General features: G+C 36.4%; 1 protein-coding gene across 2 annotated transcripts; it reads right to left on the minus strand.

The window, feature by feature from the left end:
- Positions 1-475: 475 nt before the first annotated feature.
- LOC121239086 (vesicle transport protein GOT1) lies at positions 476-10,972 on the minus strand. Of its 2 annotated transcripts, none has more exons than XM_041136219.1 (7): positions 10,818-10,972; positions 8,941-9,059; positions 2,602-2,691; positions 2,435-2,515; positions 1,387-1,484; positions 1,223-1,298; positions 476-898 (listed from the first exon to the last, which is right to left on the minus strand). In XM_041136219.1, exons 2-7 carry the CDS (start codon positions 8,986-8,988, stop codon positions 866-868), a joined length of 426 nt encoding a protein of 141 aa, XP_040992153.1. In that variant the 5' UTR covers positions 8,989-9,059; positions 10,818-10,972; the 3' UTR covers positions 476-865. The 2 variants fall into 2 exon arrangements, with proteins under 2 accessions (XP_040992153.1, XP_040992160.1); XM_041136226.1 differs by having other exon boundaries at positions 2,602-2,693; positions 8,977-9,059; positions 10,818-10,971.
- Positions 10,973-11,706: the final 734 nt, after the last annotated feature.

Raw genomic sequence — 11,706 nt, forward strand, 5'->3', positions numbered from 1 at the left:
GACACTGATATTAACTTTCAACCCCATTATTAATAAAGCTAACTTCCTCAAAAGGGTTATCCTAGCAATGCTTAGAGAGTCTCATCCTGATCAGCATTAACAAATAAAGAAAGAGAACCGCATCTGACTAAAAAATTAAACTCTCTCTCTTCAATGCTGCATTCATTTTCTCTCAAGTCATCAGATCTTCCATTGACCCAATGACTCTAATCTTCTCAAAACTCTTGCTTAGATTTCCAGTCAGCTCGGATAAAGATCCCCGCAATCCCTACACGAGTTGTCAGGCAATCCGGGTCTAGTAGCTTAGGGGCCACCAAACTATTTCACTTTAAGCAACCAGCAAGAGCTACAGCAAGCCTAGATATTTATCTAGCTAAGCACTGAGCAGAAATATAGAGAAGTAGCTATATTTTATCACTCTGTGCAGTCCACATTACAAGATTTCAAGTTCGAGCTTTACACACTACGCAAGGGATTTGCTTCAGTAGCTCACATTCAAGTACTTTTAGAATTTTTATCAAAGGATTTTTGGCTCATCATTCCTCAAACCTTAAATTTTGGGCTGTTGAGGACATGAACACAACAGTTGGCAAAATGACTGAACCACTCGACCTATAGACCATTCTCTTTCGCAGATACAGTTAAATCAAAAAATAGAAAATAAAGAAAATGGTAAGTGGCTGCTCTCCAAATGGTTGTTCACATCCCATCCAGTAGTTTTACCTTTTACACTAATCTGAGGAAGGATTCTTCGATTGATGTTCACCCAGTAAGCTGTCAAATAATCATTCTTTGGATAAAGATGGCATCAGGTAACCAGAAACTGGAATACTTCAACAGCAGACATCAGTAACCAACAGGGTGTTCAACCAGAGCCCCTAAACAGGCGATCAAGAAGCTGCCAGTCATTGGAAGAAAGATTAAGTACTCAGTCCATCCTGGCAAATGAATCTAATATGGCAAGTCTACAGTATTGAGTCAATATAAAGTAACATTCTCTTCTCGATATGATTGAGAGATATCAGGACACTAAGCTGTACTTTTAATAATGTCATGCAAATTTTCTGGATGCTAGAAACAACTACATCATTTTCAAAGATACTCTTTCCATAACAAACTGTTTCAAAAGAAATGAAATGCCAAAATGATGATGACGATGATCTGAGAGTCTAGAGGTTTCAAAGAGTATCCTGGATGTTGAAACGGCATATACAAAACTTACCAGAAAAGGATACTGTATAATCCATCCTAAAACTGGAATCTGATACAGGAACACCTTGACAGATGGCCAAAAACCGCTACATGTGCATCAATGAAAAAGAATAATTAGAAGCGGCACAGGTAAATAATCTATTTTGGAACTTGGGGATGAGACCAGAAACTAACCCAAATAGGACAATACAACCATATATTTCAAAGATTATACCAACTATTGGCCACCGAACAAAAAGGAAAAAGAGTCCTAAAAGAAAAGATGCTGAACCCTGCATAAGAAAAGAGAGTTAATAACATCATCTACCTCCTAGTTGGATGATTTATTGGAACATGAAAAAATTCAAACAGGCAGCACTTTTGCTCTTCAGCCCAAAAATGAAGAAATAAGTGTAAAAAACTCAAATGCTATACTCCACTAAACTCTACAAGTTGTTACAACTGTTCAATTCCGGTAAAAGAAGAAAATATCCAGCAAAAGAATCCATATCAGCATTTTTGGCAACGTCACAATTTACCTGAAAATTAAATGGTTAGGCAAAGGTAACAAGAAATGGAGATTCTTGCTCAACCCCACCATCAAAGAATTATGGTAACGATCAACAAGACTAACAACATCAAAGGTTGTCCCATAAACATTGTAACCTACAAATGCTTGCCATCTTAGTGCGGTTTAAAGAGAAAAAGGCTTCAGAGAAGTTCGATGAAATTACAAAGATAAGAGCAGGTGGGCTGTTAAGCCAATGTACAATTACACGTATGACATACCAGGCCAGTTTGGTAGCATTTCAAATAGTTAGTCACAAGCAAGCCCCACTGAGCCTTAAATTCAGATGCCAATATAACTTGAGAGTTTTCCTTTGCTCTCACATACAAAAAAAATGCATTATTTGTTTTTGAGAGCCCAAGCACCAGGTCTGTCATCGAAGTCAGTCAGTGGAAATGAGATGCTGTATGTTAGACACTGCTAATATCAGTGAACTGTTTAGCTTTAACACAAAGGGGTTAGCTGTCAAGGAGAGTTTATATTGGAAGAACAGAACCAACTCCATCTGCCAACCTAATGCAGTCAGAATCCATAATGGCTGAGGTTTCAGTTTTATCCCCGACCTTTTGTTCGAACACATCATCAAATTATGTTCACACATGTAAATCCTCCTACATCTTAGAAATCAGAGGGAGGCTTTCTAAAGATTTAGAACAATATTTTTCTTCATGATACCTTGTAGTTTGCTCTGTTTGTGAAGAGATTCCACGTTGAGTGCCAACCAAGCAAAAGGGCTACTCCAGTCAAGCAAAATATCTGATTAGAGAATCATAAAAGGGATACAAAGTCATGCCCTTAAAAAACAAACAAGTCAAAAGGTTCAAGTTGTAAATAAGCCTTACATTCCCAAGAGCAAGCAAACCTCTGTCGAAGAATAGAATGACTCCAAGAAATGAGAAAGTAATGCCAAAACCAATCAGACCCAACCCAATCTCTGCACGGTTGAAGCAAATTTCTCAAGGTTTCAAGTGAAATACTAACTCATATCACAAAAGGACATGAATAATAATAAAACACACACCAGTAAGTGAGAGTAATTCTGTATGCAACTAGTTCTGACATTTTGCATGAATAAACCAACAAAATCTTCTTAGAAAGGCCATTAGATAAATTGATGGGAGAAAAATATATCTTTTCAATCAACAAAAGCATACATGCCAATCAGATTCTTTAAATCCTCACTTCTGGTGTCTTTCTCACAAAACTACCAAGAAATTATTTTAAAAAACCAAAGACTATTCTTAGAATTGAACTTCAGCACATGTTATAAAGCAGTCAAAATATACTAAGAATGCATGCTCCTTGACTTATACCACCAAATTCAGTTCACATATAAATTCAAGGATAACACATGAAAATCGAAGAGTATCAGAGACAACCATTTCATCCAAGGTAATGCCTCAAGACACGAGAAATTTAGGATGATTATCGCAGTTGATACACAAAGTTCTTAGAAGGATGAGCAGAGACAGGAGAAAAAGTACAAAGGAGAATGCTAGAACATAGATTCAAAATGCACCAATGCTAAAAACATAAGCAAGTAGCCATGTGAATATAAATATAGCCATTTATCAAACTTCTCAGGACAAAAATGCCAACGGCCCTACACTTTGCAGGTTGATGAAAGCACTATTTCACTTTGCATACAAAGGGGAGAGAGAGAAACTACGGAAATTATTTTTCGAATTTAAATATTTCTTTTGGTAAGTATTTGAGAAGTTAAGTATTGCAGTGTTTGACTGCCCCAATACCATGGCGTAGTTCCATAAGAGCGTGTCATCATTTAGGTTGTGTTTTCGCTATCATTTGAGAATAACGTATAATTAGAAGAAGCATAACAGGCTAGTTTTGCTATATCCTTCTCTGCAGTCAAGTAATAATAAAGGAGGGTCATTGTTTCAGTTGAATATAAACAACTATAAAGTTGTTCTTGTGCTTGGGATACAATAACTCTTATGCATAGGTACAGTTATTAGAAAAAAAAATATATATATATATATAATATATACAGGTAGAATTCACAGAAATATTATTCCCAGTCGCTCTAGATGTATGACAACCAAAGAAGTAAACAGCCCTCGCTTGGAAATGCTCCAATGCAAATCCTGGATGACTCAGGAATACACCTAATGAGAGAAGGAAAGGAGATTAAAAAAAAGTACTAAAAAGCTAAAGCTAGGAAAGCATAGGAAGGCTGTCATCCAATGGATAAGTGAATTATAAAACAAAGCCTTGAGTTCTTCCACAGTCAGCAAATTGGGAGAATTTTCCATAAGATCTCACTGCGATGACCCTCAAACCGCCCTTTCCAACATGCTAATAGATCCATCTCGCGTCCAGGCATCAATCATGGGAATCCATATAGGCTAAGCACTGTCTGCCACAAGGAGTTGGATACCTCACAGTAAAGTGAGAGATGACCACAAATTCCCCATCCCGCTTGCCCATACAGCACCATTCTACCAACAAAATAGATCTCTTCCTTTTTTTGATAGGTAAAATGAAATATCTCTTGTTCAATCCATACAGGGTAAGAATCTTCTCCAGCACAGCTGTCCAGACAAAGAAGTTGTTCTTGAGGGAGCCTTGCTCCTCCAAATGGTAAGAATTTTATAATGCATTATAAAATGAAAATTTCAAATACCCCTCGATGGATATGCTCCAGCACAACTTATCTACACCGCCCTATCTCTTTTTTTTTTTTTTTTTGATAAGTAAAATAAGTATTATTAATCCAAGAATGGGCAACAACTGCCAATTACAAAGTAAGTATGTCCTATCTACGTAGGCACATTAGAAACTAAGAAATCATGAAGGTCCATGCCATTAAAGTCCACAGCAATAGCCCAAGTACAAAGCGTTCTGAAAAAGAAAACTTTTAGCTCCTCCATAGATCTCTCTTTGTCTTCAAACATCCTCTCATTTCTCTCCTGCCACAAGCACCACATAATACAGATAGGGATCATCTTCTAAATCACTTTGATCTGATAAACACCTCGGAAAGAGGTCCAACACACCAATATATCCACTACATATTCCGGCATAACCCATGCTAGTTCCATCCTTTTAAACACCTCATTCCAGAGAGTCCTGGCTACATCACAATGTACCAGTAAATGGTTCACCGACTCACCTCCTCTTTTACACAAACAACACCAGTCTGCAATGATTATCCTCCTCTTTCTCAGATTATCTGTAGTAAGAATCTTGCCTAGTGATGTTGTCCACATAAAGAAAGACGCTTTAGGAGGCGCCTTGTGTCGCCAGATCCTTCTCCAGGGAAACTGTATCTCCGGTGTTTGTGTGAGGACCTTATAAAAGGACCTAACAGTGAAAACCCCTCTCCCTGCAGGACTCCACCACAGGCCATCTTCATGCTGAATACTTGGACAACACGAATACAAGAGACTATAGAAATCTGCAAAACTCTCTATCTCTCAATCCTGTGCCACCCGGCTAAAGTTGATATTCCAGTGAATACCCCCTTCTGAGATTCCCATAACCTCCGCCACTGTGACATCTTTGGCACTTGCTATCAGGAAAAGTAAAGGAAACAAATCTTGGAGAGCACCGTTGCCACACCAAACATCCTTCCAAAATCTAATCCTTGAGCCTGTACCCAACTGGAACCTAGTATGTTGATGAAAGACCTCCCACCCTTTTCTAATATGCTTCCATAACCCCATACCATGTGCCCCTCTAACTTCTCTATATGAAAGCATACGGCTGAGCATAAAAAGGTAAAGTAATCCACCTCCCAATCCTAAATCACACATGTAAACACCATTTCCCATTGAGGAGAGCCATTGGACAACTGTAAATTGCTTGGCATCGATGCTTTCTTGGCCCTAGCAAGGTTAAATAGATCCGAGAAAACTTCTTTGAGGGGCTGATCTTTGCAACATACATCATACCAAAACTTTATCTTGAAACCACCATCCACCTCTAGTGGATGTTCTTCCATAGCCCAATCTCATAGTTCCCATTCATCTCATTAAAGCACCATCCACCCCATGTATTGCCGTATTAAAAAGTTTTTAAAGTAACAAGAGTAAGTTATAATTTATTAATGAGCATGAAGGGTGATACTAAGTACACAAGGAGTATACAAGACAAACGCCTAGAGAAAAGGTAAGACGAGCAAGACAATACTGGAAGCTAAAGTTGAGAAAACATAAATGTGTAGACATCTGGTGGTAAGGAGATTTTTTTTTTTTTAAAAAAAAAGAAGCCTTAAGATCCTCCACTACCATTTCTATATCTTTGAAACTTTGGCCATTTATTTCTCTCCAAATGTCTCACATTAAGCAAATCGTAATCGTTTGCCACAAATTTTCACTATGACGATTGTTGAACCGCCCTTTTCGAACATGCAAAGGGATCCACCACAAATGGTAGGAGAGATATCCCTATGCCCACCCTCTCGGTGTGTGTGCGCGTTCTTTCTTTATTTTTTTTTTTTTTTTTTTTGGGGGGGGGGGGGGGGGGGGGGGGGGGGGGGGGGGGGGGGGGGTTCCTCCCCCTGCCTGTGGCCTAGGTGCAAGATAGGAGAAGAGTTTCCTTGCCCCACCCACTAAGGGCTTGTTTGGGAACTCATCTCATCTCATCTCCTTCCCAAACATCACTTAAACATAAAGACTTTTCAATTTCAAATTTTCAACTTTTTCATCTAATCATTACCTAATCATTATAACTTTTCCAAACTTCCAAACAAAATACAAAAAACAATTCAACTTTTTCAAATTCTGAAACAAAAATAATGTTAAAAAATTATATTCTAACAATATTTTAACTTCATAATATTTTTATTCAACTTTTTCTCTCCCATTTTCCAAAACCCAATAAAACATCTTAACTCAAATTATTTCACTACTATTCACAAGCCATTTTACTACTATTCACAGATTTCTCATCTCATCTCATTCCCCAAACGAGGCATAAGTCCTTCCCTCAACAGATTGCATTTTTAAAATTTTGCTTTCTCATTTTTATTCTAATTTTGTTGTCATTGTTTTACCTTGTTTTCACAAGTGGTGGCATGTCACGTGTTAATTAATATCTCGGTGCAGGCCACATTAGGCATTTGTTAATCAATGCCTCGGTGGCATGCCACATTAATATCTTTGTTAAGGCTCCATTAGGGATTTAGACAGAAAACTAAGGAAAATACTATTTTCTAAAACAAAGGTTTCTTTTAAACCATTGACCATTTTAATGAGGTGAAAGTGTAGGGATTCATCTGTTTTTAAGAAATATAATTTCATTATATACGGATAGAGTCAGAGAGGCGTAACCCTATACTAATTTTCTCATATAATAAAATAGCAATTAATCCCTCTCAATGGCTGCACTGGATTATAGTAATTCATCAACTTATTATTCTTTTCATTTAAGTTACCTTACCTAGCATGCACTCAACTCTACATATATACTAAAGTTAGATAGATAATTTATTTACACTTCAAGCGTATAGCCAATTATTTTTAGGCAGCTCCTTTACTATGAATTGAGATTGAATAAGCCATGTGCACCTACCTAGACCTTTCAAAAATCTAAATCTTTTTTTAACCATTTCAAAAGTTGGTATAACCTTTTTCAGTTTTAGTGTACCACATACAGACCAAGAGCGAAACTGCAATGCGACTTCTAGAATCATGCATGCATCTAATCTCTAGTTAAGTATGGTATAGCTTACCTGGTAAGCATTGTGAAAAATGCTGAATTCTAAATGCACCCAAAAGAATTTAGTAACTTGCCCTATAAATTTTTAATCAGTCCTATAACATTGTATACAACTAGAAATGAAATAATCTCCCACAAACTAAGACGATTACAAGTATTACTTTTTTTATGCAATAGAAACACTTCGACAAAAAAAAAGATGTCAATGCTAAATGACCCTTAGATACATAAACACTTGCTACAATAAATAAAGGTTAGATCAATGCATAGATTTTAGGCTTTTATGGTTTGGTTTGCTGGTTGAAACAATTATGGAGGAAAAGCAAAGAAACAGATCCGCTGAAAGCTTTGAACAGTAATTTGATTTATGTATGTGATGTTTTATTTCAATTGGTAGATTAGGGCTTATCGAATATGAATTTTAATGAAGGACAGGGCCTGAAAGAAGTCTGATAGAGATCTAGCTGTGATTCAAAATTCAACCATAAACAAAAAAAGGACAAAGCATTAGAAAACCTGGAGTCCTACCAAAGCCTCCTAAAGAGTGTCACAAAAGAGAAATTTCATGGCATCTCATTGTTTAAAAGAAAGAAAAAAAAAACACATACTCACACATGTATGTATGTATGTATTATAAAAGGTGGGCTTACATGTATGCTTACGCAACGTGACTTAATGTGGACATTGTATGCTCTCGTTTTATGATGGGGCTCATGCTTTTTCCTATATATTAGATTCTGCTCAGAAAACAATAAACCTTAGAATCAAAACAAAAATTTGACCCTATTAAAATCCATCGCCTAAACCCATAAAAAACTTGATGTATTTTATTGTATTCGACATTCTACTACAAAAAGCTCTAATCAATAGAATGCATCTTTTTTCCCTCTTCATAAGTAAAACCAAATACACTATAAGCGCAAACAACAAACTCAAGTACACAGGGAATTTACAAAAGCAAACATCAAACAAGCAAAGGGCAGGAAAAAGAGCACAAACCACTACAAATTCATAATTACCAACATTATCATTATAGTTATCAGAACCAATCTAATGTATTATTTATGAAATTATATCATATAGCCATACAGCTAATTTAGTTAAAACGGTGCTGCTCTCTGATTACTTACAAGGCTACAAGACTTGCTTGTGTAGACCCAAAGTTTTAATGAAAACATGAAATACTTCCTACTAACCAAACAAGACTCACAACCAAAGAACTGATAAAATAGAAATTCTAAATAAAAAAAACTGCTAAAATAACCATATACATATAATTTCTAATATATAGCATTTAGAGGGAAATTAATTAGTAAATCTCATGCTGGCTTCGAAACTCTTCACGTCAATCCTCTAAGAAGCTATCCCCACCGCACAGACAATTAAGATAGGTCAACTTGTCTACAAGGTAAATCAATTTCCAAGAATCTTAAGAATAAGCGAAATGTTAGGTAGTGAACACCAGCTGGGAAACTGAAGATAGACTTTTAGATGCATGCCCCTTCAAAAGCAATTATGCATGGTATAATTCTCACTTTTTTGCTCATTTAGTTCATAGGCCATCTTGATATCTGTAGTTGTAATCTTTGATGGTAGCAAATAGAGCACTTCCAGCAAACTGCAACAAATGTAAGCATGTCACAAATGATATAAGAATGATTATGAGCCAACATGAAATTTAAAACTAAAAGAGAGAAAAACTAAAATATGTTTTTTCATCATATTACCTATAAAAAAAACTAAAATATTTTTTTTGAGCCAACCTCTGGTTTGGTGTAACCACAACTGAAGTTGTGTCAAACTTCCAATTTTAGTGTTAATGCCCCTCACAATTATCAAGTTTAATTCTGTTCCGATTTTAAGGTCCCAATTCTAAATCATAATTTTATTCGAAAATGGTTTCATCAAGGGGTGACAACTTCTAGACTCAATGCTTATAGCTAGCAAGTGCCTCGATAGCTGAGTCAGATCAGGGATTCCAGGTGTGGTCTGCAACTGGATTTGGAGAAGCCGTATGACTATGTGAATTGGGGCTATGCCCTTTTCTTGTACTTAGGAGATGTGGCTTTGAGGAGAGATGGTGTGAGTGGATAGCACACCGTATTTCTGCTATGCATTATTCAATTTTGAGAAATGGCACTCTCTCAGGTTCTTTAAAACCTCACTAGACTTGCAACAAAGGAATCCTCTATCCCCACATCTTGTGTTTGCCAGTGAATGCTGATTTTTGTGAGGCTACCCAGGATCATATCCATCATTTGTGTAGTTTATACCTTCGCTTTAAACCTGTTTCTGGACTGAAAATCAATTTAGGTAAGAAAGAGTTGGTACCAGCTGGATCGGTAGACAACATTGGTAGTTTGACATTTATTTTTGTTGTAGGGTATCATATCTATCAATGAAGTATCTGGGTCTTCCATGGGGGGTTCTGTTTAAGGAGAAATCCATCTGGATGGCATTTGGGCAAAAGTGGAAATTTTTATCCGCAGGCAGGAGGCATACTTTAATTACAAGTACTCTCTGAGTCTGTCCAACTTTCCTACTTATCTAGCCTCTATTTTTCCTCCATGGTGGTGTAGGTTAGCGTCTTGAGATGCTTTAGATGGATTTCTCATAGGAATGAATTCAAGTTTCACCTAGTCTAGCCGGCAAAGGTTTGCACCCAAGCTTCTCCAAGCAGTTTGTGGGTCAAAAAATTACGTTTATCAATAAAGCATTGTTGGTTAAATGGTTCCCTCTCCGTGGAATCGTGGTGGTTGATGGTAGATGCAAAATATGCTAGCATGTGGGGTGAGTGGTGACCATATGCAGTTGGTGAGCCTTATGGAGATGTTGGTATGTTGGCAAGAGTTCAAACAACAAATTCTGATAAAGTCTCAAATAATAGTTCAAGAGCTGGATCAAATCTGAAAATGGTGTCCCTTATCTATCAGCTAATCTGCACAACTCTGGAACAGCCCTCAGTGCTGCCAACTCATGTCCAATACATGTAATTAATCTACTTCTTTCATTTACCTTTCCTAATACAGAACCTCTTAAACATAAATCAGCACTTCTTCCAAATTCAACTGTTCTAAGTTGTCATTTTTTCCCAATATCAAACACTGACTACTCTCTCTTCAAGTATTTTCTTGTCAAGAATTTGTTATTCAATCAAAAAATTCATTTCCAAAACTGAGGTTTAGCGCAATTTGAAATCTTAACCGTATGAATCGTTCCACGAAACATAGCATATATCACAACCAAGGAATTGAATCGATGATTTTCAAAAAAGTTCAGCTTTCGAAAGAAGAGGACACACCCAGCATTATACACATACATATAGATCATAGATAGAGAGACACAGAGATGACGGAAAAGGTAGGGAGGCTCTTACCGGGGGGGAAGGGATCCGCGTGAAGGATTTTCTTGACCCGCTCACCCGACAAAGTGACGAAATTCGGGCTTTGAGACTTGGAGTCGGTTACATATCGGACTCCACCCGTGACCATTGGGCCAACAATGTTCATGTAACAGCCAGGATTTCTATTCGGTGTAAAAAACGCAGATAGGCCCATCACCAGTGGCAGAGCCAGGTTGGGTTTCATTTCTGTGGGCCTAAGATCATCCAACAAGTAATTATGTGGAAAATTTTATATAATTTAATTTCAAAGCAATTAATCCCGAAAAATTCGGAGAAAATCTCAAGCACTAATGCTAGTTTAAGAGGATTGGTATTGGCTTTATTAAAAGTCTAGCCAAATGTAAAATTTGATAAATTTCATCAAAATAGGATTGCATTGATTAGTTAAAGATATAAGTGTGAAACTTTGAGTTACAGTAAATGGATAGGTTTCTTCAAATTTGAAGGGTTACTATTCACTCATCAAATCTATTTTTTATTCAATTTTAATCTCTAAAAGTCTTTTTTATTCAGGTTTAATCTCTAACCGTCTTATAATAATAATGTAAGAATCAAATTAAATTATTAATTAACATATAATTAATGTAATTATAAAATATGAAAAAAAAATAAAAAATATTTTTATTAAAAAATAATATTATATTATTATTTTGATGAATTCAATAGTTAATTCAATGTGAAGTTATGGCTAGAAAAATTTTAAATTTATAGAAATTATGTACTTTTTATTAAATTTTAGAGATAACTTTGATGAAACTAATACCAATCCTCTAATACATATATATTTTGTTTCTTTCCATCTCGTGGCCCCAACCACCCCCTTCGGTGGGTGAAGGGGCGGTGGCTACTTTAGACGTGGCAT

The sequence above is a fragment of the Juglans microcarpa x Juglans regia genome, chromosome 1D (genome assembly GCF_004785595.1).
Source record: "Juglans microcarpa x Juglans regia isolate MS1-56 chromosome 1D, Jm3101_v1.0, whole genome shotgun sequence".
Classification (NCBI taxonomy): domain Eukaryota; kingdom Viridiplantae; phylum Streptophyta; class Magnoliopsida; order Fagales; family Juglandaceae; genus Juglans; species Juglans microcarpa x Juglans regia.

Excerpts from the sequence above, each read along its gene's own strand:
- LOC121239086 (XM_041136219.1), bottom strand. The coding sequence starts at position 8,988 with ATGAGCAAAAAAGTGAGAATTATACCATGCATAATTGCTTTTGAAGGG. Across the intron at positions 2,692-8,940 it reads GCATAATTGCTTTTGAAGGG|ATTGGGTTGGGTCTGATTGG; the intron begins GCATGCATCTAA and ends AACCGTGCAGAG. Across the intron at positions 899-1,222 it reads TTATACAGTATCCTTTTCTG|CTTCTTGATCGCCTGTTTAG; the intron begins GTAAGTTTTGTA and ends AATGACTGGCAG.